Source organism: Canis aureus, chromosome 15 (genome assembly GCF_053574225.1).
Source record: "Canis aureus isolate CA01 chromosome 15, VMU_Caureus_v.1.0, whole genome shotgun sequence".
NCBI classification, from domain to species: domain Eukaryota; kingdom Metazoa; phylum Chordata; class Mammalia; order Carnivora; family Canidae; genus Canis; species Canis aureus.
In genome coordinates this window covers 5,499,646-5,522,246 of record NC_135625.1, presented here as the reverse complement: position 1 = coordinate 5,522,246, position 22,601 = coordinate 5,499,646, and the positions used below count along the sequence as shown (strand labels likewise).

General features: G+C 42.3%; 1 protein-coding gene and 1 long non-coding RNA gene across 3 annotated transcripts; both read right to left on the bottom strand.

Annotated features, from left to right (window-relative positions):
• Nucleotides 1–785: 785 nt before the first annotated feature.
• Nucleotides 786–7,084, bottom strand: LOC144284241 (beta-defensin 107A-like). The gene is made up of 2 exons (XM_077848567.1): nt 6,897–7,084; nt 786–3,546 (listed from the first exon to the last, which is right to left on the bottom strand). Exons 1-2 carry the CDS (start codon nt 6,964–6,966, stop codon nt 3,404–3,406), a joined length of 213 nt encoding a protein of 70 aa, XP_077704693.1. The 5' UTR covers nt 6,967–7,084; the 3' UTR covers nt 786–3,403.
• Nucleotides 7,085–15,118: 8,034 nt separating this feature from the next.
• On the bottom strand, nt 15,119–17,693 carry LOC144284240 (uncharacterized). 2 transcript variants are annotated; one of them, XR_013352606.1, is made up of 2 exons: nt 17,479–17,693; nt 15,119–16,004 (listed from the first exon to the last, which is right to left on the bottom strand). It is a non-coding gene; the product is annotated as an uncharacterized LOC144284240 (long non-coding RNA). The 2 variants fall into 2 exon arrangements; XR_013352607.1 differs by lacking the exon at nt 17,479–17,693 and adding an exon at nt 17,087–17,463.
• Between the last annotated feature and the right edge of the window lie 4,908 nt (nt 17,694–22,601).

The window sequence follows — 22,601 nt, the reverse complement described above, 5'->3', positions numbered from 1 at the left end:
AATATTTTTTTTATTTATTCATGATAGACACCGAGAGAGATGCAGAGACACAGGCAGAGGGGGAAGCAGGCTTCCTCTGGGGAGCCCGATGTGGAACTCGATCCCAGGACCCCGGGATCATGATCTGAGTCAAAGGCAGATGCTCAACCATTGAGCCACCGAAGCATCCCTAGGTGACTGGATTCAATTTGGCTCTAGAAACACTGATTTATATTACCTCCAAGGCCACTTCTAGCTCTAACATTTTAATATTCTAAGAATTCTTGTAAATCTGAGTGTGACACTTATCCTTAGTTTTTATGATTGAACAAGAAACCCGGTCTGTGGGTGTGTATGCGTGTGTGCATATATGCATAATATGTAGCATGAAATGTAGAACCATATCCAATCCCTAATTCTTGGTAAATGAGAACAATGTTAGTGAGGAGAGAGAAGGGAGGAAAAGGTATGGCACAATTTGCACATACTGGGGAATAATCTATGTACATTTATGCTGTGAGGGAATTGTGTGATTTGTAAGGGACAAGAAGCCTGAGGAAGTCATTTTTAACTTGAGTGCCTGAGTAAGTGGTAACAATATTTACTAAGATCTAGAACAGTAAATGAAGATCAGTTTTGGAAAGGAAGGGATAAAGTGCAATAAAAACTAGTTATTTGTGGGTGCCCATCAGAGATCCAGTTAGGGAAGACCAATGCCCTGTAAAACTTTAGCATGAAGTTGAAGTTGGAAATACAGTGTAGGATTTTTATCAGACAAAGCTCATTTAGGTCAACAAAAATCATGCTGGGTATTCAGAACACGAAATTTAATGCAAAGGATTGCTTACACAGGTAGCAGATGGTCAAATGTCCACAGAGATTAATAACTACGGGCCCAGAGGAGGAAATGGGAAAGGCGCTATCAGCGGCAGGGGTCCGAAATCCTGGTGTTAGCTACCTACAGCTGGAGGCTGGATGTGTGAGTATGGGACACAGCACAGCTGGTGCTCAGACCTCTAAGTCAAGAACAGCTCATGAATGATGCTTAAGACTTTAAGGAAGGAGTGCTCCATGGCTGGGGCCCAGACAAGTGGGGTGGAGACATCCTGCAGCCAATGTTCAGACTTTTGAGGAGAAGATACGGCCAAACAGGGGCCATGGAGAACCAGGGTACACAGCAAAACAGGTTGTGGCCCAGCCATGCCTTTATGGGTGCTGGGTGCTGTTAGTTCCTTCAAGGGTTATTGCAAGGCTGCTGAGAAAGCCAAAAGGAGTTGGAGCCTGGAGCCAACCATCTGTTGCTGTTGGGGTGCTGCTGGCCAGAGCTGGAAATGAAAGGGACTGTCTTCACCCTTCATCTTATTTTCCTGTCTACTGCCAATGTCTTGCATTAAAGGGGCTAATGGGAAGCAACTGGCCTCAAGGTCTGGAAGATGCAGTGTGCAGGGCATCCATGCACTGCCGTGGAGTGGAGTAGAGAATGGAGGCTTGGAGCCTGGAAAGGCTGGTGAGGAGATAATGCCACATCAACAGGAGAGGCTGAAACCACAGGAGCTCCTGGAATTGCTTAGAGACATGTGTAATATGAAGATGGATGAATCCAGGGTGTGTGCAATCGCAGGAAAGGGAGAACATAGGACAACAGGGAAGAAGAGAAAGAAAGTAGCTGGAAGACTTCTATCTTCAAGGGCAGAGGAGACAGGAATGAAGGAGGAGACAGACCACATTGTGAAATGCTTGCGATGTATCGAGGTAACAAGAGATACCAACCATAGATTGCTGAGGGTGCCCCTGGAGTCTTTACAAAGAGCATGGTGACCAACACATGTCTAAGAGGTCATGGTCTCCTCATTAAGAGAAATCCCAGCAGGCTGAAGGTGGTAGAGGATGTTTCTGTAAGTCGAGAAGCAGAGGAAGACACTATACACACCACTGTTAATTTTGCAAGGAAACAGGAGAAAAAAAAAAAAACAGAAAGAACAGGGTATGAGGCCTAAATACATTTAGATTCTCAAAGGCAGTTAGTTTTATCTGAGGCCTGGGTAAGCAACTTCTGGGAAGACCCCAGGACCTGTGATACTTGCAAAAAGAGAGCTTCTTCCACCCACTCGTCTCTTGTGTAGTTTTCAGAATAAAAAAATCAGCCCATTAGCCATGAAGATATGTAGCAGCACCAGAACATTTTTTAGAAAAAATGTTTTGATTTCTTATTTTACAGCCTTTATAAATTGGCTCATCCTTGGAAGTAAGTTGTGTTTTATTCTGCTCTCCTTTATTTACATCTCTACAGAAAGCAGGCTTAGTCAAATAGGTAAGGACATTCTCCAGACTGAGCCAAGGGGCTGTCTTTCTTCTGTTCTGGAGCAGTGTGCTGTCAGTCTAGGATGACAGTGGCCTATGACATATATATTGCTAGCCCTGAAAGCTGGGAGTCTGAATTTTGGCAAATAAGGGCAAAAGCAAACCTGTGTGCTGTTACCATCAGCCCAGACAAGCAAGGATCACAAGGTCACAGGAGGGATCTTGGAAAGTGTCCAACTCTTCTGCAGCTGTTTCCACTTCTTCTTCCACCCAGCTGCTCACCGGAGCTGCTATAAATAATCCCTGTTCAGGCTTCTGCTCTCAGCCAGGACCCCATTTTGTGGACAGGCTAAGAACATAAGACCAAAAGCCAAAGTGTTGCTGTGACTAAGCCGGCAACAGTGGCATCTTCTGGGGTCTCTATCTCCTCCGCTGTAATGAAGGTGTTGAATTAGACTATCTCTAGGAACCCTGCTCTTGAAGAGGCCATGACTGCTACATTCTCACTACTAGAGACCAGCATGAAGACGCTACCCAATCTTTGGCCAGCTTAAACTTTGACACAGGCCCTTTTCATTATGGCACTTGATGTTCCAGATTGAAGAGGGAGGGGAAGCCATGCTAACAGCTATCTGTGAAGGAGCCGGAGAAGCATGAGCCAGCAGGACTGCTAAGGCGGCCACAATTTGTGTCCATCACGTGGGCATGTACTATGTGGTTGAGTCGTCTCATATTACAGAGACCAGAGTCTGAACGACAAAGACCCAGGGTCACAGCTCTGTCTGAAGCCAGGGTTTTAGAACATTTCAACCATGGTCCCACCTTTCCATTCTACCTGTTTAATCTGTTAATCTGCTCACTCACTTTATCAATGCATAAAATAATTAAGGGGGCCTCTGCCAGCAAGTGAGGATTCCGAAGGTCAACATAACACAGTGCCTTCCCCCAGGCCCCTCACGGCCTACAGATCGTATTTCTCTGCAGTGTCAGAAGCTGGATTGACAGCTTCATTCAAAGAATGCCCATGTTGGAGGTCAAGAGAATAAATCCAGAGATGTTTGCCGCATGGAGCTCACAGCCAGAGGATCTTTGCTTCTCACTTCCTGTAGCTCCTGCTTGGCTTTTAATTATTCTTCCTTTTTTTGCAGCAAAGTGGTGTCAGTTCAGCTCTACAGCCCCCAATCTTATCTTCAAAGGAAAGGCACTCAACCTCACAGCGACCATCCATCTTCTGACACTGCATCCTTCTGTGTATAGCTCCATGGGCTGTGTGGAGAAAGCAAGGCCTCAGTTATCCAGTACTTGGTGACCAGAAAGCAACATAACATCACCCAGGCCAAAATCACAATTCCCTATTACCGAGTCTCCTGCGGACACCGAGTACACGCCTAGCGATCAAAAAAGCACATGTCACCTGAGCAGCTGTATGGGAGCTCAGATTCCCTGCACAACTTACACAGTGTCCCTACTGGGTATTCAATTCCTTTTGCCATATTCATTTCTAGGATATCTAGAAGCAGAGTATGTCTTCCTGGGATGGAGGCAGTCTACTTTCTATTTTCAATAACATTCCTTCCCAATGTGTGATTGTTTTCATGTCTCCAAATTAATAGTCTCAGATATATGACAAAAGGTAAAGATGGTGCTGTTTATACTGTAGGCAGGTCAACGATAGCCCACATGCAACGATAGACCACAGCCATGTGGCTGTGGAGTTTCAAAAGTTTAGGTGCAAAGATAAAAGAAACCTGAGGCTGATCTGTTCTGTAAGAAATATCAATGAATAATGGGTTTAATTCTGGAATTCAGGGTGATGTGGACAACAAGTTTTTCTTCAGAATAAAGATTAAGCTGAAAAGAGTAAAGGTATTTTGAGATAAATGATTGAAAAAAGTTTTTGGTGATAGATGTTCTCAGGAGAAATAATACAAAGAACTGGCAGTCACTCCCAAAGGGAGTTCTTGGAAAATACAGCTTTGAGGAGGAGAAAGAACACATATTGCTGTCATATACCTGAGATAATGCCATGCTGAAGAAACACTGAGCCTGTTCGTACCCCAGTTAGGACTCAGACCAACAGAAAGGAATTGCACAGCCTTAGATTTCTGCTCAAAGTAAGAGGAAATTTTTAATAGAGTCCAAAGTTGAACTGGGGATATTGTAATAGACTACTGAAGTTCATCAGGCATCTAGCTAATCAACTGACATGGAATACTCATAAGGTGTTTAAATACTTAATTGAGGCAGATAATAAGAATGAGAATGATGATTTAAAAACAATGATAAGCAGACAATAATAATATTGTACTTTCTCAGGGCACAGAGGATGTGCCTGCCTTTGTTTAAGCAGAGTATAAAAACAGAGGGATTGTTAAACCTTCCCAAACAGTTATTTCTCACTTCAAACAATGAGTAATGGAATCTCTGGATAACACAAGGAGACTCAGCAAAACACATCAGTCCCAGGCCCCATGTCTCTGTATGGTTGCATTGATAAGTTTGGACCAATGAAACAGGAATCAAATGATGCAGATGCTTCTGTGCAATATTTTTGATCAAGCGCTTTACTTACTTTTCAGCCCTTCCTGTCAGAGCATCTTTAGAACCAGATGGAAGACACATGTTTAGGACACAAAGTTGACCTTCCTCCCTAGACTCAAAGTAACTTGGTGGAGAAGAGTCTTCTTTCTAACCATAATAGTCAACTTACTTGTTTTTTGGATTTTTCCCTAAAAGAAAAATAAACTATTTTTTCATTTACTCTCTTTTTAAATGTCTTTGTTAAAAAAAGTTTGCCTCTAATTAACATAACAAGTATCTTAATCTTTCAAACAATCCTATTATTATTATTACCACTTCTAGAAAGGAAACTGAAGCACAATGGTTTACACAACTTAGAAGGATTAGACCTGAGATCCAACTTCAGGTGTTTTGGTGTAAAAAAATCTGTATTCATTTCCTCTTCTCAGTTCCAGCTCTGAGATTCTGTGTGGTTGTTGTGATTGTGGCGCTCCTACTTTGAGCCCACACTAGGCTTGTTGTTAGGATTCAAATGTACCTGAGCTGAGTTTGGGAACAAAGGACCCTTAATGAATCAGAGACTTGTTGAATGGGAATGGAGAAGATGGCTTAAAATGTGCTTCTCTACCTGGATCCATTGTCTGACCTCCAGGAAAAGACAGGAGCAGAAACCAAGTAAGTGACCTGATAAATGAGACTTTGAAATGTAAGGGCATGTTTTTATACCTGTTTTCAAAAGTGCAAGGTGAAGAACACTTCCCAAGAAGGCCCTTTGGATCCCACAGTTAGAACCACGGTTCTACTCCCATGGCTTTCCTTTATAGTCTGCATCATTTATGGCACTTCTGAGAACTGTTTTTGTGTTATAGTTTTTATGAATCTTCTCATATCACCCATTCACTTATTTGTACATTTGAATTTTATCAAATACTTATTTAGTATTCCAGGGAACCTATTTTTTACCAACACACAAATAATAAAATAGTAAACTTCAAGTAAATTAAGCATGAAGATCATACTCTAATTACATTTTTTATCTCCATTTTACCTGCTTTTTCTATAGTGCCCAAACAATTGCTTATTAAGTGCTATATGTATTGGTCTGGTAGGCCTATTAAGGCCCGATTGTGTAATAAGTAAGTGCAGAAATCCGGAAATCATGAAGTAGTAAAGTGCTTCATAATACATGAGGAACCCCCATTAGTCATGACTTAATAACAGAAGTATAGTTGAGAAGGGATGGATATAAAAGTTTCTTGGTGGGGGGGCGATGGCACCTGACTGTCTCAGTTGGGCATCAGACTCTTAATTTTGGCCCAGGCCATGATCTCAGGTCATGGGATTAAGCACCACATCAGGCTCTGCGTTCACTGGAGAGTCTGCTTGAGATTCTCTCTTTCCCTCTGCCCCTCTTCCAGCTCTCCCTCTCTCTCTAAAATAAATAAATAAATCTTTCTAAAATGTCTTAGGGATAGAGTCTTGGCAGTACTGAGCAAAAAGAGATCATTTCAAAGCTCTCAAACATGTAAAAGCAAACCAATCAAGATGTTAGTTGTTGAAATGACATAATTTTCTATTCGTATGTGAGAACTAGAAAGAAATTCTAAGTAATCTAAGATTAGGAGATTTAGACCAACTAATAAAACATAAAAATAGGAAAAAAACACAAAAAAAGAGACTAAGAATCTCTTATCATAAGTTTTTTTTTTTTTTCATTTAGGCTACAAAAGCTATACTTCTCTAAATTAACACGTGTGCTTGAAATTTGCCTCTGAAATTTTCTCTCATTTTAGAGCTATCACTTTGGCACACACTGAAGCTGTGTGGATGATTACAGAAGATGGAAAGAGAGCTAACTGTGAAGAGAAGTCTGAATCCCTTGGTGGAGCTTTGAGGGAAATTAACCAGATACCCTTCTGGGTGGAGATAGTTCAGCTCAGTAATTTTGTATTTAAGCTCAAGAAAAGATTTCTAGTAACTGCTTTGTGCTGGGACATTTTTAGAATACAGGGATTAGTCATGCACTTTTCTAAAGCCTGAACTTTCTCTCAAAAGACAGATTGCCACCCTTACATCTATTAGGATTTCCCTCTTACCTGAGAAAATGTGAGCAAGGAGAATGAGAGCAGCAGAAACTAAGAAAAAAATTCTCATGGCTCCAGACATCAGTAGAGAGAGGATAAAGGAGGTATAGTTGCTAGAATCCAGCTCTTTTATCAAGGGAAGTTGATTAAAACAAGTTCTACAGCTCTGAAAGGGCTGGAAGTCAACTTCAGTTTGAAATGTCCATTAAAAGGAAGCTATTCTTCATGCTCCACTGAGTAACGTGTGGGCTGCTGGATCAGGTGTTACCTCAATGATGTCTCTCGGAGAGTAAGGCACACAGCTAGTCCCCCTGCCTGCATTCCTACATTCTATGTCTCTGCCTAGGCATCTATTCTCTGAAGCCCCATCTCAGGTGCCTACACATCCAGAAGATCTATAACCCCCACTCCTTTTCTTCTTCAAGATGTTACTTGCAACTTGGTCTCTTATAAGATTATCTTGGCAGTTACTAATGGGTACCTGTAATAATTGCTTTTCAAAAATTATAGTATGTGAAGAATTTTTATCCATCCAGTTTGACTATCAACTCAACGGAAGAAACCAATTCTCCTTCCATCCTTCTCTTTCCATTGATTCCTCATAAAGTGCTTTGCAGCAATAGCCGTTCAAAATATACAGGTTCTTTGACTTAATTGATAGCTGTCTAACTAGGGAAACTCCTGAATAGTCAAACAGTTAATTCACAAATCTTACTGAACTTTTAAAGATTTTACATTTGTAAATATTATTATTAAGGATAATGGTATTATGACAAAATATGACCATACCTCATATGTTATGGGAATAGCTTTCATTCAACAAATATGGGTTGGAGAACTATGTATATGTTTATTTCATTTTACTAAGAAATTTGAATTTTATCCTAAAATCAAGGGGAAACTATTGAAGGATTTTTAAGCAGGGGGGTTATTTGAAATATTAAAACTCAAATGAGGAGTTCCATTTCAAATAAAGCAAAGTGAGCTCCTGACAAGAAGACCCTCCCACTAATAACAAGTGAAACTGTGGGAAAAAAAATTACCTGAAGAATATGAAAGTTAAAATAAATACAGGCGTATTTAACTTTTTGGAAAAAAAGTTAGAACTTGGAAAAATTAAACAGCAAAGAGTACATTCTTTCTGATTGCAATGTGGCATGGAGAGGCTAACTCAAAACAAACAAAATTATCTATCCTCTTTCTGAACTTATAAAGGCAGAGTCAAGGAAGACCATGGCTGCTGGAAATGAAGACTCAGAGAAGGGAGCTTAGGTTCTTTGTATGAACTCTCCCCATGACTTTTGTTGACTCCCAAACCATGCATGCATCTAATTAAGGTAAAACAAAACAAGATAAACACACAAATACCTCTGAGATTTGAGCTGCTGCTCATTACACACTAGGCAATACCTGTCAATTGAGTTTATTTATTTATTTTTTTTTTATTTTTTTTTATTTTTTATTTTTTTATTGGTGTTCAATTTACTAACATACAGAATAACACCCAGTGCCCGTCACCCATTCACTCCCACCCCCCGCCCTCCTCCCCTTCTACCACCCCTAGTTCGTTTCCCAGAGTTAGCAGTCTTTACGTTCTGTCTCCCTTTCTGATATTTCCCACACATTTCTTCCCCCTTCCCTTCTTTTCCCTTTCACTATTATTTATATTCCCCAAATGAATGAGAACATATAATGTTTGTCCTTCTCCGACTGACTTACTTCACTCAGCATAATACCCTCCAGTTCCATCCACGTTGAAGCAAATGGTGGGTATTTGTCATTTCTAATAGCTGAGTAATATTCCATTGTATACATAAACCACATCTTCTTTATCCATTCATCTTTCGTTGGACACCGAGGCTCCTTCCACAGTTTGGCTATCGTGGCCATTGCTGCTAGAAACATCGGGGTGCAGGTGTCCCGGCGTTTCATTGCATTTGTATCTTTGGGGTATATCCCCAACAGTGCAATTGCTGGGTCGTAGGGCAGGTATATTTTTAACTGTTTGAGGAACCTCCACACAGTTTTCCAGAGTGGCTGCACCAGTTCACATTCCCACCAACAGTGTAAGAGGGTTCCCTTTTCTCCGCATCCTCTCCAACATTTGTTGTTTCCTGCCTTGTTAATTTTCCCCATTCTCACTGGTGTGAGGTGGTATCTCATTGTAGTTTTGATTTGTATTTCCCTGATGGCAAGTGATGCAGAGCATTTTCTCATATGCATGTTGGCCATGTCTATGTCTTCCTCTGTCAATTGAGTTTAATAGAGATACTTTCCTGTTAAAACAAAATGTCAGCCTTCTTCAGAGGGTATAGGAGTATTCATATCCTCTTTCACACAACATTCTCTGTGTCCAGGACTTCAATGATGTTGAAATAATCAGACAAATGACTTTAATATATTCACTTTAATCTGCTCCAATAGTAAAGAAAATACACTTGCAATGAGTATTAAACATGGGAAATGTCATTAGAGAACAGAAAATATAAAGAAATGTTGATACTGAAAGATATAATACCTGAAAAAGATTAACTGAATAAATTTGATAGCATAGGAAATATGACAGGATCAAGAGTCACTGAATCAATAAAAATTATGCAACCTATAGATCAGAGAGAAAAAAGATTGAGAAAAATAGACCTTTGAGGGTCTGAGGGATAATATCAAAAGCTAGAGCAGACAGGTCATTGGAGTCTGAGAATGAGGAGAGAAACCGAATGCATTAAAAAGTAGTTCGAGGAAATAATGGCTGAAAACTCTCAAATTTGGTGAGAAGCACAAACTGACAAAACCAGGAAGCTCCTTGAATCACAAAGAATATAAATACTATGCTCAGGCACATCACAGTCAAACTTCTAAAGTCTAGAAAAGGGAGAAAATTGTGAAAGTACACAAAGAAAAAAAAAAACACGTCCAGTTCAGGGAAATAGCAATTGGCTTCTCCTCAGAATTGAAAGAGGTCAGGTGACTGTGCACACATCTTGCAGCAGCTGAAGGAAGACAAGCACAACACTGCCACAGCCCCAAACTCCATCTGCAGGAAAGATTCCTTTAAAAAGGGAAGATAGAATAAACATATATTCAGGGCAAAGAAAATTGAAAGTATTTTTCTCTAGGAGAGATTCCCTACAGTAACTATAAAAGGAAATTCTTCAGGCTGAAGGGAAATACCAGAAGGAAATGTGGTTTTCAAGGAAAATGAAAAACATCAGAAAAGATAAATATCAGTGTAAGTACTTAAAAAATACATTGTCTTTTAATTTATTTGAAATTTATGTGACTTCTTAAAGCAAAATCTGTAACATTGCCTTGTGGGTTTATACTGTATGTGGATGTGATACATACAAAAAATATAGCAAAAGACTATGAGAATAGGAAGAAATAGGTCTACCTATATGATTACAAGCCTTCCAAATTTTAAGAACAATGGATTAACATCAACCCTAAGTTGGATGTGTATTGATAATACCAGTGAAGCCATTAATTATAATACATATATTTAATGCAAATTTTGACACAAATATCACAGTAATCTGAAGAAGATAAGAGAGAGAACAGAGGAACAAAATCAAGTAGAACAAAGATGTCAAAAATAGTCAATTGATAGACCAACATCCTACTAATCTATCATTAATTACGTAAAAATGTTAAGGGACTGAATATTCTCCTTAAACAGCAGAGATAATCATATGGATTAAATAGGAAGACAAAACTACATGTTATCCATAAAGGAATCTTCTCTCCAAACATTTTTTTCCTTTGAGATAATTATAGACTCACAATAAGTTCCAAAAATGGTACAGAGAGTTCTTAGGCACCCATCACCCAGCCTACTGCAATGGGGACATTGTCCATAATTGTGAATTGTCAAAGCTAGGAAATAAAGTGGCAGAGTAGCCTCAGATCACAAATTATACGGAAAGCATTAAATATAAAAAGACAAAGAAAGGCTGAAAACACATGAATGGAAAAACATAAACTATGAAAATATCTAGAATAAGGAGGCTGGAGTGCCAATATTCATTTCAGATAAAAAAGAATATTATCAAATGGAGAGTGGGATGCTGTGTAACACTTTTACACAATAACTGGATGGATTAAAATGGGGAAACACAGTTCTACAATGAGAGCAGAAGATTTTGATGTCATTCTTTCCAGCAAAGGCTAGAACCAAAATTAACAAACACGGATTTGATGTAAACAACACTACCACCACGTTGAGTGAATTGGTATTTATGGAATACAACCCAAAATGACTGCAAAACACACATACACACCTTTTTCAAGTACATATGACACATTCATCAACACAGATCGCATGCTGGGCTATAAAACACATATACTTTTGTTGAACTATTGATTTCTCTCTTTGGTGTGTCAGTTCCCACTTCATGTGTTTCGTGGCTCTTGTTAGGTTTGTACACGCTTATAATGGTCATGTGTTCTTAAGGGGTTGACGTGTCTACCACTATATGGGGTTCTCTTGTCTCTCGCTCCATCTTTTTCCATCCTTCTACTTTTGACCTCTTCATTTCATTGAATCCAGCGTGTCCCTTTCACACAGGCACACAGCATATAGTTGGATCTTTAAAAACTTTTTTTAAAAACCATTCTGCTAGACTCTACCTGGAGTATTTAATTCATTTGCATTTAATAACATAATTGATGAGGTAGGATTTACATCTGCCATTTGCTATTATAGTTTTCTTTTTTATTATTATGCATTTATTTATCTATGGGGGGGCGGGAGAGAGAGAGAGAGCTTAAGTGGAGGGTGGGGAGGGACAGTGGGAGAGAGAGAATTCCAATAAGGCTCTGTGTTGGGCTCAGATTCACAATCCTGAGATCATGACCTGAGCCAAAATCAAGAGTCAGAAGCTTAACCAGCTAAGCCACCAGGTGCCCCTGCTATTTGTTTCCTAAATTTCTCCTCCACCCACCTTTCCTGCATTACTGACTTCTTTTGTGTTAAACAGATATTTCCTGAGGTACCATTTGAATTTCCTTGTCAAATATCAGTGACTCTTGATCCTGTCATATTTTCTATACTCTCACATCTATTCAGTGAATCTTTTTCAGGTATAACTTTCAATATCAATATTTCTTTCTATTTTCTGTTATCTACTGATATTTCCCTTGTTTAATTAATTATGGCACTATGTATGTTTATGTTGTAAAAGAATTTGCAATTAATTTTAAACAACTAGATTCCAATGGTGAACAAAAGCATTATTCTGTATAGCTTGGTTTTCTCCTCTTTCTTTTGTGCTGTTAGACAGAAGTAGGAGTTTTGAAGTACAAGAGACACTCTGGGTGACCTTGAAGGAGAAATCTGCCATTTTATGGAAAGAGCCACAGGTCAGGGAATGCCAGGCAGCTTCTGTGTGCTCAGCATAATACCTGGCCGACATCCTGCAAGAAGACAGCAACCCAGTGCAGGCCAACAACCACAAGGGACACAATTTTTCCCCGACAGCCCCAGGGGGATGCAAGGGGATCTCTTGCCTCAGATTAGATCAAAGTCCCAGCTGACCCCATGCTGTCAGTCTCCTGACACCCTGAGCAGGGAGGCCAGATACACCATGCCTGGACTTTGGACCCACAGAATTGTGAGAGAGGGTGTGCTGCTTTAAGCAGGTAACTTTTGTGGTACCTTGTGACACAGTGAAATAAATGAGTCCAGCAGTCTTCCAAGGTAGATCTCTTTGGGGGAGCACATTTATGTGTTCTTGCAAGGTTTCTGTTGGTTCGTGGCATTGCACAGTTTCGTGAATGGTTGATGTTCTTTCTAGTTGATCTTATGAATTTCCCTCCACCCAAGCAATGTATCCAAAAATGACTTACTTCTGAGTCTCTTTGATTGAGCAGGTCACATTATTTGGGAATACTCCCTTTAGGATGGTTTCAGCCCTGCGGTCTTTTTTTTTTTTTTAATTTTTTGTTTTCAATCATGAGAGACAGAGAGAGAGAGAGGCAGAGAAATAGGCAGAGGCTGAAGCAGGCTCCATGCAGGGAGCCCGATGTGGGACTCGATTCCAAATCTCTAGGATCATGCCCTGGGCCGAAGGCTGCACCAAACCGCTAAGCCACCCGGGCCACCCAGCCCAGTGATCTTGTGTGGTATTCACCTGGTCCATGGGAGCCATGCCCCTTTTGCCCTACCTCATATCATAAGTTATAAGTGACCCCATGGCTGATCTTTCTGTCCTGCCACCGTGGACAACTCCAGCCAGAGTTCTTCACCTGTCAACACGTTCAGGTATAGAACCACAGGGTGGCAAGTTGAATTTCCCACGTAGCCTCTTGAAGCTCCCCTCAATACAGTGTGGATTGTGTGGATTGTGTATAAAAGTGCTGTCTTCCTCACCCGTCCCCCTTGAGAGCCACAGTGAGGTCCCAATCCCAGCCCACTAACACATTTTTCCAGAGGAATTTTGTCCTCTGCCTTCTCTAGCTTTCTTTTATACTCTCAAGGCATAGACACAAGGCTAAGTGTTTCAGAGCACATTTTGTGGTCAACTTCTTTGCTATTCCTATCCCTGGGGTTCAGTACTTCAGTTGGGAATATGAGAGAAGATGATTCTTAATGTTTTGTCCTCTGACATTTGGGAATTCAGAACAAACTGATCAATCTTGTTCTACAGACTCTGCCATTCCCTTTCCATTATTGTGAGGGGGTTTTGAAATGGACCCCGCATCAAGAAGGGACAATACATGGTGAGCATAGTAAGACCAGAGCCACAATTTCAAACTTAATGGAGGTAAAGTCATGCTAAGCAGGAGCATTATGTAGACTAGAGTGGAGATACTTCAGGGGAAAACCAGTGTCTCTTCCTGACCATTTCCCTCTGACCCATCCACCATATAGAAGACTTTCTTCTTCAGAAAATGCAGAAGACTGACATCCAGAGATCTCCACGAATTACTATGGAAATTAACAGAAATTTATCTGAGGAAGCCACGGGCAGCCACTTGACCCCAGAAAGTGCTGATTTTAATAAGAAATTGCTATGGGTTGAGATTTTATTATTTTATAAGGAGGATTGCTTGTCTCAGGAAGAAGGGGGATGGATAAAAAAAAAGTCCTAGAAAGAAGCCAAGTGAAGAAAAGAGGGGAGAGCAAGAGAAATAGAGAGGGGTGATTGATGAGTAGGCGAGCATCGATGGGATGCTATACATAGATGCTGTACATCTATGGGATGTTATTAGTAAGGAAATATCAGGGCCCAGCCCCTGCTCCACCTCTCTGTATGACTGAGACATACGCATGAATCCTTCCATAAAAGAGACACCAGTTAGAGTCCAAAGTGTTTTCAATTTGGGTGATCAAGGAGTGTAGTGTTTGGAATGAGTAGGGAATATCTGGTCTCATGGTCCTCTCTAAACCATCCACAGTGCTCTTGCTGTGAAGAGCTGGGGAGGAGTACCCACCGACAGAGGATCATTCAACTGTAGATTCTTATGTTGCCCCATTGCCCACTTCCCTGAGTTAATTCCTGCAAAAATGAGGGAAGCAGTCGGGGTTGGCAGAGGTGATCACTCAGATCCTTTTGGAGAACAATTGAGCAAATGTAAATAGATCTGACAGTAAGACCAAGGGAAAAGCCCTATCAGTCAGACTCCAAGCATGAAAACGGCTCCCACACCAGGTAGTTTGATGGAGAAGATTTAAATGCAGAGGAAGTGATAAAGTGTTGGCAAAGCTGAACATGCAAAAAGGGAGCAGTGAGGCGGCCCCCATGTTAGTCCTAGCTGGAGGTCCCCACTGCCCGATGGCAGGGGGAAAAGCAGGAGTCTGTAGTGTGAGCCCAGAGACTAGGACTGGCTGGCAGGAGCTGTGCCTGCAGCATCAAGGCTGAGGGAGAAGCAAGGACATAGAAGCAGGGGCTTTGCTATGGGAGATAAGCCACTGCTGGAGCAGAGAGCGTGGGAGAGAAATCTGCGGCTCTCCCTTCTTCCCATCTACCCTTTTGCCACCACACACTTGCATCAACTGAAATCAACCATAAGCCAAGAGGCTTGAAGAACATAGTTTGCAAAAAAAGAAAAAAAAGGAACATAATTTGCCGATAATTGTGCCAGTTACACAGAGCAAAGCAGAGAAAGGACAGGGAATGTATCTGTGCAAAATGGTACAATGGTAGCTCAAATGTAAAGCAAAATCATTATGTGAAATTAAAATCATATGTGAAAACTGAGTGATCAAATTTCAGTAGCTGCTGTAAGATGAATAATTTTCACTCTTGTTATATGAAGCTACAAATTTTATTTCATAAACAAAAGCTATGGATAGTCAATCATACATGCACAATCCATGCTGAGCATTTTAATTCGACCTCTAACATCTTAATTTATTGGCAAGAAGAGAAGTACAAAGTTGGGGCCATGGGCATTAACTGAGTAGGTATGAGTTGCTTAAAAACACAGTGTAAATATTAGAATCAATGACTGATCGCTTATTGATATACCCAGAAATAACATGAATAATTTATTGTATGCTATAGAATTGTAATTCCATTAACAGAGATGCAGATGTCATTTCTGTTTATCTATTTGGTTTAAATTATTATACAAAGATAGATACACAGAACAGGACAGGGGTGTGCACATCCATTTCCAGCTTCCAGGCTATGACCTTGAAGAAATGAAAGCTTCTCTGGGTCTCAGTTTCTTCAAATATAAATGGAGATAATGAAATCATAAGTCGATCTTGAGTCATATGAGGAAAATATGGAGGAAAGATTTATAAATTACAAGAGACTCTACAAATACATAGTAGTAGTATCCGATTAGGCTACTCGATGCCCACTTGGACCTAGATTTTTTTAAGGATTATCTTAAAAAATAAGCAAAGAAACAAAACCAAGGGAGAAAGACAGGAGAATGATTCTGAGACTCACTCACAGTGTGACCTGGGTAAGGCACACGACTTCTCTTGTCCTCCCTTGAATACCAAGTCCCACTTTGAAGGCCAGGGGAGGGCTGGTCTGGTTCACCTGATCCTCCGTCGGCAACAGAAAAAGTTCATCTTGCAATTTCCAACAACCTTCTCATCCTCGGTGCATATCCTCCTGCATTTGCCCCGGCCAAGCCAGCACGGCTCACAAACAGCAAACTCACCTAGTTCAAGAAATAGTAGCTTATACACCTTTCCAGGGACTCCCTGAAAATGAGGAGAAGTTTAACAGCCACAAAAGAATGAGGGTGGGGGTGGTTTGTACAATTGTAAAGAGTGTTTTTAAGAACCAGCCCCAGATTTTCAAAGAGCTTTGCTTTTTTCAGGATGGAGTTGGGGAAGAGGTATCGTTGAAGGAGGGATAAGCCCCATCTCTGTTCTCCACGTGGTTAAGGCCCTTGCATGAGTCAAAGTAAGCACAGGGGGATGAGGTGTCATGTATACGACAGAACCATAAAAATACACACCTGATAGTTCTGCAAATGTTACATGATGAAGGTGGAAGGGCTACCTTTTGGTTTTAAAAGATCCTTGAAAGTAGAGGTGAAGTTAGGTTTAGTTCTGGTTTGGGCCTGGCAGTGGTGGTGTGTCCTCAGTAAACTGCTTGTTTTCCGCTTTCTCATTTCTCATATAGACATTCTAGAAATGCTTGTCTACACTGTAAGCTATTCTAGTGGTCACATGGAGTAATTTAGGTGAGTCTATTTCACCAAACAGTATGTAGCCCATTAGTTATTTTTGTAGTTGTTAATGTTCTTCCTGTAGAAGATGAGAGCACAGAGAGAGATTGGGGGGCTCTTCATCGTGGACAGATCTTCCATAATGGTAATGAGATCTCCCTTTATTTGATCCTTCTTAGACCAATAGCAGAGATTGGGATGCATTTTATTGGGTTTGGGAGCAGAGCCGGTAGGAGATGGATGAGCATGTTCCCCAAACATTGCTCATTAGCTGGTATAAGCTTGATCCTCTAAACCTGCTTTAGTTAGCACCCTGAGCTAATGAGACCAGCTCCAAATCTCTATGGACAAAATTCTATTCCAGTAACAAAGAGATTTCTCTATAAAATGGCAAAGCAGGTATGATGCTGGCTACAAGAGGAAGAGAAGGCAGAGGCAGAAATCTGGGATTTCAGGCAACTCTATTCTCACTGTCATTTCCATCCCTCCTTGTCTCTGGAGGTCAGAGGAAGCTGACCAGCTAGGGGTCCTAAAGGTAGAAAGTATAGGTGAGGGATTCAAGTTACCTCCTGGAAGTGGCTGGGAATATTCAAGTTCTGCTTGGCACCCAAAATTTAAATCTTCACATTTTGGATATTAAAATTAGTGCAGGAAATAACACTGTGTAAAACAGTATTCCCAGCTCCCCCCATCTGCTGTCGAGGGACAGCAGAGCACAGAGGCTGCTTCTTTATCCTATTTCTGAAGGCCAGCACTCCCAGGAACCAGGAGGGAGGTTTACAAAAGAGGGAAGGGGGAGGGAATAGCAGTTTGCTTAGAAAATGCCACCGCAGATTCAAGAAAATCCCATGAGAAGCTCAATGGGGAGCCGACCATTCCTGTCAGTCTTAGGATGGTCCACAGAAGAGCCGGCGGCTTGACCATCTGCCTCTTCACCATTCCATCCATTTGCAATTACCTGATAGAAATTGAGCCAAAACGAAGAGAAAGGCAAAGATGAAACAAGACATCTTTCTGCTCAGGATCATCTCTGAGAGAAGCCTCTTCAGAGCAGAGGTTTGGGGTCTCTGAGAGGACAGAAGGCTCACTTATATTTGCGAGAAATGGGGAATGTTCTTGGTCAGTGAAGTGAATCAGTAAAGAAAGCACATTTATATGCTCCATTTCCCAGGATCAAGGCCCCATGTGATGGTATCCATAAAGCCTTATCTTCGGAGAGTTCTGGCTGGGGGAGTGCAAGGAACACGAGGCAGGAGCTAGAAAAGCAGGCGCCTCCCACTGATCCTCCTGGCCCAGCAAGTAGGAGCCTGCTACTCCCCTTCTCTCTCACAATTCAGTTTTCTCTCCCAAAGAATAAGGAGCAACTATGGTTACTGAGAGACAACACAGTTCCTTCTGTCAGCCTAAGGTTTGTGTCCAGTTCGAGTGATGATGATTGGGACATGCTTGGAACACAGGGATTGCCCTGTAAGAAGAGCCCAGAAGCAGGCACTTTCCTTCTCTGGCTTTCCTTTGTGCTCCCTGTGAATGTCCCCAGGAGCAAAGGGAAAGGGGTGGCAGTCATTTCACCAAAGGAGCTCTGCATCCCTGAGCCTGTACCACTGTCACCTGGCAGCACGAAGGCATTATTACCACATCCTTTTCATTCATCAAGAACCTGGGTATCAAAATTAACATTCATATCCCGGTACCCTCAAATGAATCCCATCCTATTGCCTCTGCTTATTCAAGCATCTGCTCTTCATTTTGGGAAGGCAAGATGGGGGCACTGAGCCACATAGACTAAAGTCAGATTGGTTTAGCAAGTATGTGACCTCGGTTGTTTAGTTTGTTGAACTTGTTTCTAAATCTTTAAATGGGGATGTAATAAAGGTATGTACTTTATAGGATATCTAAAAGGTCTCACTGAAATGAATATAAAGTGGCTACCAGACTGCTCGCTTGGACTCAGTGCAGATGTACCTAGAGATGGGGTTGGGGTGTCTCAGGGCCTAGCATACCATTAACCCCTCCCTGGGATAAGCGTGCCATGGTGTAGGTGGGCAACTTGGTAGGAACAGGCTCCGAGTCGTGGGGTCCCTGGTGCGATGCTGGCAGATGTCCTCACAGGGGAACTGGGAGGCTAGAGCCCAGGGAGGAGAGGCAACAAGGGGCCGTGGATAGCGCATCACAGATGGAGGCCTCGTAGGATCTCCTGCACTAACAGGAATGAGGACGATTCCCTACCGACATGCAGGCCTGTGCCCCGTAGTGTTGAGCGGGTGGCGGGACACTCCCCTGTGTGCCCGCTCAGGTGAGGGCCCAAGCGCTCCTGCACCTATCAGCCCGGAGGCCGAGCAGCCTCCTCTGCTGCAGTGAGTGTGCTCAGAGGTTTGGTTTATCATGTTCCCCAATAAAAAATGTAACTGTCACCCCCTCCTGCCCCCAGACACATGCAACCCCCTGGTTCATCACTGATCCACTCCCACCCTGGACGGTCCAATCAGCACTAGGGCTGTACAGGGTCAGGAACCTGACTCCAGGGGACCGCTGTCAACTTCGCCATCCTCTTAGAGGACTAGGAGCCACGGGGATCCCTTCTCCCAAAGAAACCCAAACCGAAGTCCTACATCTGGCATCCCAAACCTCCCTTCTCCCTCCAGCCTCCATGCAAGTTTAATGGAAGTGCTTGCCTCATTTTGGGGGGTGGCTCACCCTTGACTATGTATGGAGCGTCTTCCTTTTTTTTGTTTTGTTTTGTTTTTTTTTTTTAAGAATGTACTCCTTCACATGTGTGCCCCTTATTAAAGGAATCATAAGGAAAGAGGGACTGGTCATCGGGGTGTTCGGATGGAGGGGCCAAGGGGACCTGGGATCTCCAAGTTCAACTTGAAAAGTCTTTTGGATGACCCAGGGTGAGAATGGGGGTGGCAGGATACACCAGGCCTCAGTGGTTTCTCAGACAACAGGGGTTGCTCCTACCTGGTCTAGGGCTGATGACCCACCTCCTTCCTGACGCCCCATCAGAGACCCACTGGGATTGAGGCAGGGGTGTTTCCCGTTGTGGTGATTATGAGACTTGGGTATTGTTCAGGTGAGTCATGTGCAGGCATGTTTGGATGCCTCAGTTCAGGATTTAAGAGATTGTACTTTGGAGCCTGGGGCTGTTATTTGGCACCTGAATTGGTTCCTCCTTGCCGTGGATGGTGCTTCCAGTCTGGTATGGGGCTACACGAGAAGGCGGGAGCAGAAGTTTTCTGATTCTGGAGCATATCCAGAAATACCGCAAAGGCTCCAGAAGGTGAGAACCTCCTCTCTGGCGTCCTGTGCTTGCTCCATCTACTCCTGGGTCCTTAGGGTCTTAGAACAATTTTTATTGAGCCTGGTGGGCCATGGATGCCTTCCCTGGGTCTTGCAGGCAGTAACAAAGGGTTGCTGGAACCAGAGGTGACTCATAATATTTCCCAGAAGCTCAGGCATGCCAGCGTTAACCAGAGTAAAACTCCTACTTAATCGAAGGGGACAAAAAAGAGACAGTGTCTTGCACTGCAGGTAGGAGCATGAGGGTGCTATGTTGGGTTTTGCAACCAGCGAAACCTATTCACGTTGAAAATACAAGCAAGCCCACCGTTTAGAAACACCGTCTGTAGACTCTCCCTCAAAGTAACAAACCTCTTATTAAGTAAAGGAACATATTCATGTTGACATCACTGCAGGAGGCAGAGAAAGGGTACAAGCATGTTAGCCAAGCAGAGCAGGTGGTGTAACAATTTGAGGGTCATTTTGCATGGCGACAATCAATTCAGTGAGTTAGGTCTCAGCTCCTAACGCTGGGAAATGAACAAGGGGTAGTGGAAGGGCAGGTGGGCGGGCGTGGGGATGACTGGGTGACGGGCACTGAGGGGGGCACTTGACGGGATGAGCACTGAGTGTTATACATTGGCAAATCATAGTCCAATAAAAAATATACAAAAATTTTTAAAAACAACAACATAAAAGAAAACCCTATCACTGATGCTAAAAAAAAAAAAAAATTATGTCACAGGCAGAGGACCCAAAGAGCATTTCAGCCTATGATTCTTTTCATTATTTTCATAAGATTATGTATCATGAAATTAGGAATCTTAACGATTTGGGGGTGTAGAGTTCAGTGGTATTAAGTACATTCATCCTGTTGTGCAAGCATCACCACCATCCAACTCCTGAACTCTTTTCATTTGCTAAACTAGAACTCTCCCCATTGAACACACCCCATTTCCTCTCTCCACCCCATCCCCTGATGACCACCGTACATCATTCTGTCTCTGTGAATCTGACTTGTATAAGAATAATCACACAGTATTTTTCTTTTTCTGAACAGCTTATTACACTTATCATAATGTCCTTCAGGTTCATCGATGTTCTAGAATCTGTACATCATAATCTCCTTCCTTTGTAAGCCTGAGTAATACTCTATTATATGGATATATCTCATTTTGCTTATCAATTTATCTGTAGCCTATGGTTTTAACTTAAAAACATAATATGAAAAAAAAAACATAATATGAATGGATGCTTCTAAAAGTGTGGAGGTTTCCTGAATGAGTTGGTTCTACCCCTGTGAGTGATGACAAATTGTTAACCTTGGTGAGATGGAGAGGGGTCAGGAGAGGCGAGGAGGATATAAGTCTACCATCTCTATGGAAATATATCACTTTGTAAAACCAAAACCAAAACCAAAACAAAGCAAAAAAACATAATCAGATATTTTTTTAGAGGATCAGGCTGGCAAAGGAAATCTTCCTCAGGGTTCCCCTATCATCACAGACCCCGTCACTGTCTCTAGAGGGGGACATGCAATATTTAAGGGGCTCATCAGAGTAATACACTCAAACTCATACACTGGGGACTTGAAGCAGCATGTAAATTATGAATTGTAGGTCTGTTGGAGAACCCTCCACAATCATTTTCCAAAAAATCTGACCTGTTTCATGAAAAGAGAGGCTACACAATGTTATATGGCATCAACAACAAAAATAATCCATGATAAAAATTTATTGATAAAAATAATGAATTACAATTGTCATCATGAATAATATTAATTCCACTACTATTAATATGGGACATAATGATAAATCAGGAGGTTGGGTATAGAATCCTCTAAGTGAATGATAAAGGGACTGTGCTGGGCCTTACAGGGTGGAGAGTTTAAAGCTCTGCGTGTGCACATGACATCTGTAACAGGAGGCAGAGATGAATAACAGGATGGAAAAAGCCAGCCAGAAGGAGGGTCTAGGCCAACTTGGGAAATTGCATGCAGACCCCTTGAGGGAGAGCCCGTGGGGCAGAGGGGGTGCAGCAGGACAGCCACCCGATTTCAGGAGCTTGGTCCGTCTGCAGGCCAGGCAGGACTCCACGTCCACACCTGCACAGAAGAGCCCAGCGTCAAGTGGACATTCAAGCTGCCATTTCTATTCCCACCCTCTCTGCCCAACATCCCTTCTGTTTCTTTTCCACTTAGACCCTGGAGCTCCAGACTTCTCAGTTCACATCTCCAAGGTCACTTAAAATATTTGCAGAGGGTCAGATGGGCCTGGGCTGTAGGAGGGTGTCACCCACGATACTCCCATACTAGCAGGGAGGACATTGCCTTCCGAGTGGTTGCCAGGCTCCCTTGGAAGACGGAGAAAAGTCGTGGGATGTGCAGGATGGGCGTTCACAATCTCTGTGCCTTCTGGTACTGCACCAGCAGCCTCTCCTGTGTACCTGAGGGGACTTAGATCTCCAGAGTTTCGGGCTGGCCTAGGGAGCCTTTTCTGTACCTCCATTGTTAGCTACAGTGGCTCTAGGATTCCAGATCAGATCAACTCATGTGGATGTTCATATGGACAGAGACACCAGCTCCCACCTTTCCAAGAAGGCAAGAGTGACTATGGGGGCCCCTGATGTGACTTATGTTGTGGCAGTTCTGTTCATCCAAGGACAACTTTCCGGGACTTCCAGGCTGGCACAAGCAGCCAGTGGGCCTAGAGGGAATTTTGAATTTTAACAGAGGCATATGTGTAAAGGATGTCCTTCAGGAGGCTCCTGTGGTATCGAGGGCTGGTCCTGCTTCTGGAGGCT

Excerpts from the sequence above, each read along its gene's own strand:
- LOC144284241 (XM_077848567.1), bottom strand. The coding sequence starts at position 6,966 with ATGTCTGGAGCCATGAGAATTTTTTTCTTAGTTTCTGCTGCTCTCATT. Across the intron at positions 3,547-6,896 it reads CCTTGCTCACATTTTCTCAG|CCCATGGAGCTATACACAGA; the intron begins GTAAGAGGGAAA and ends TTCTCCACACAG.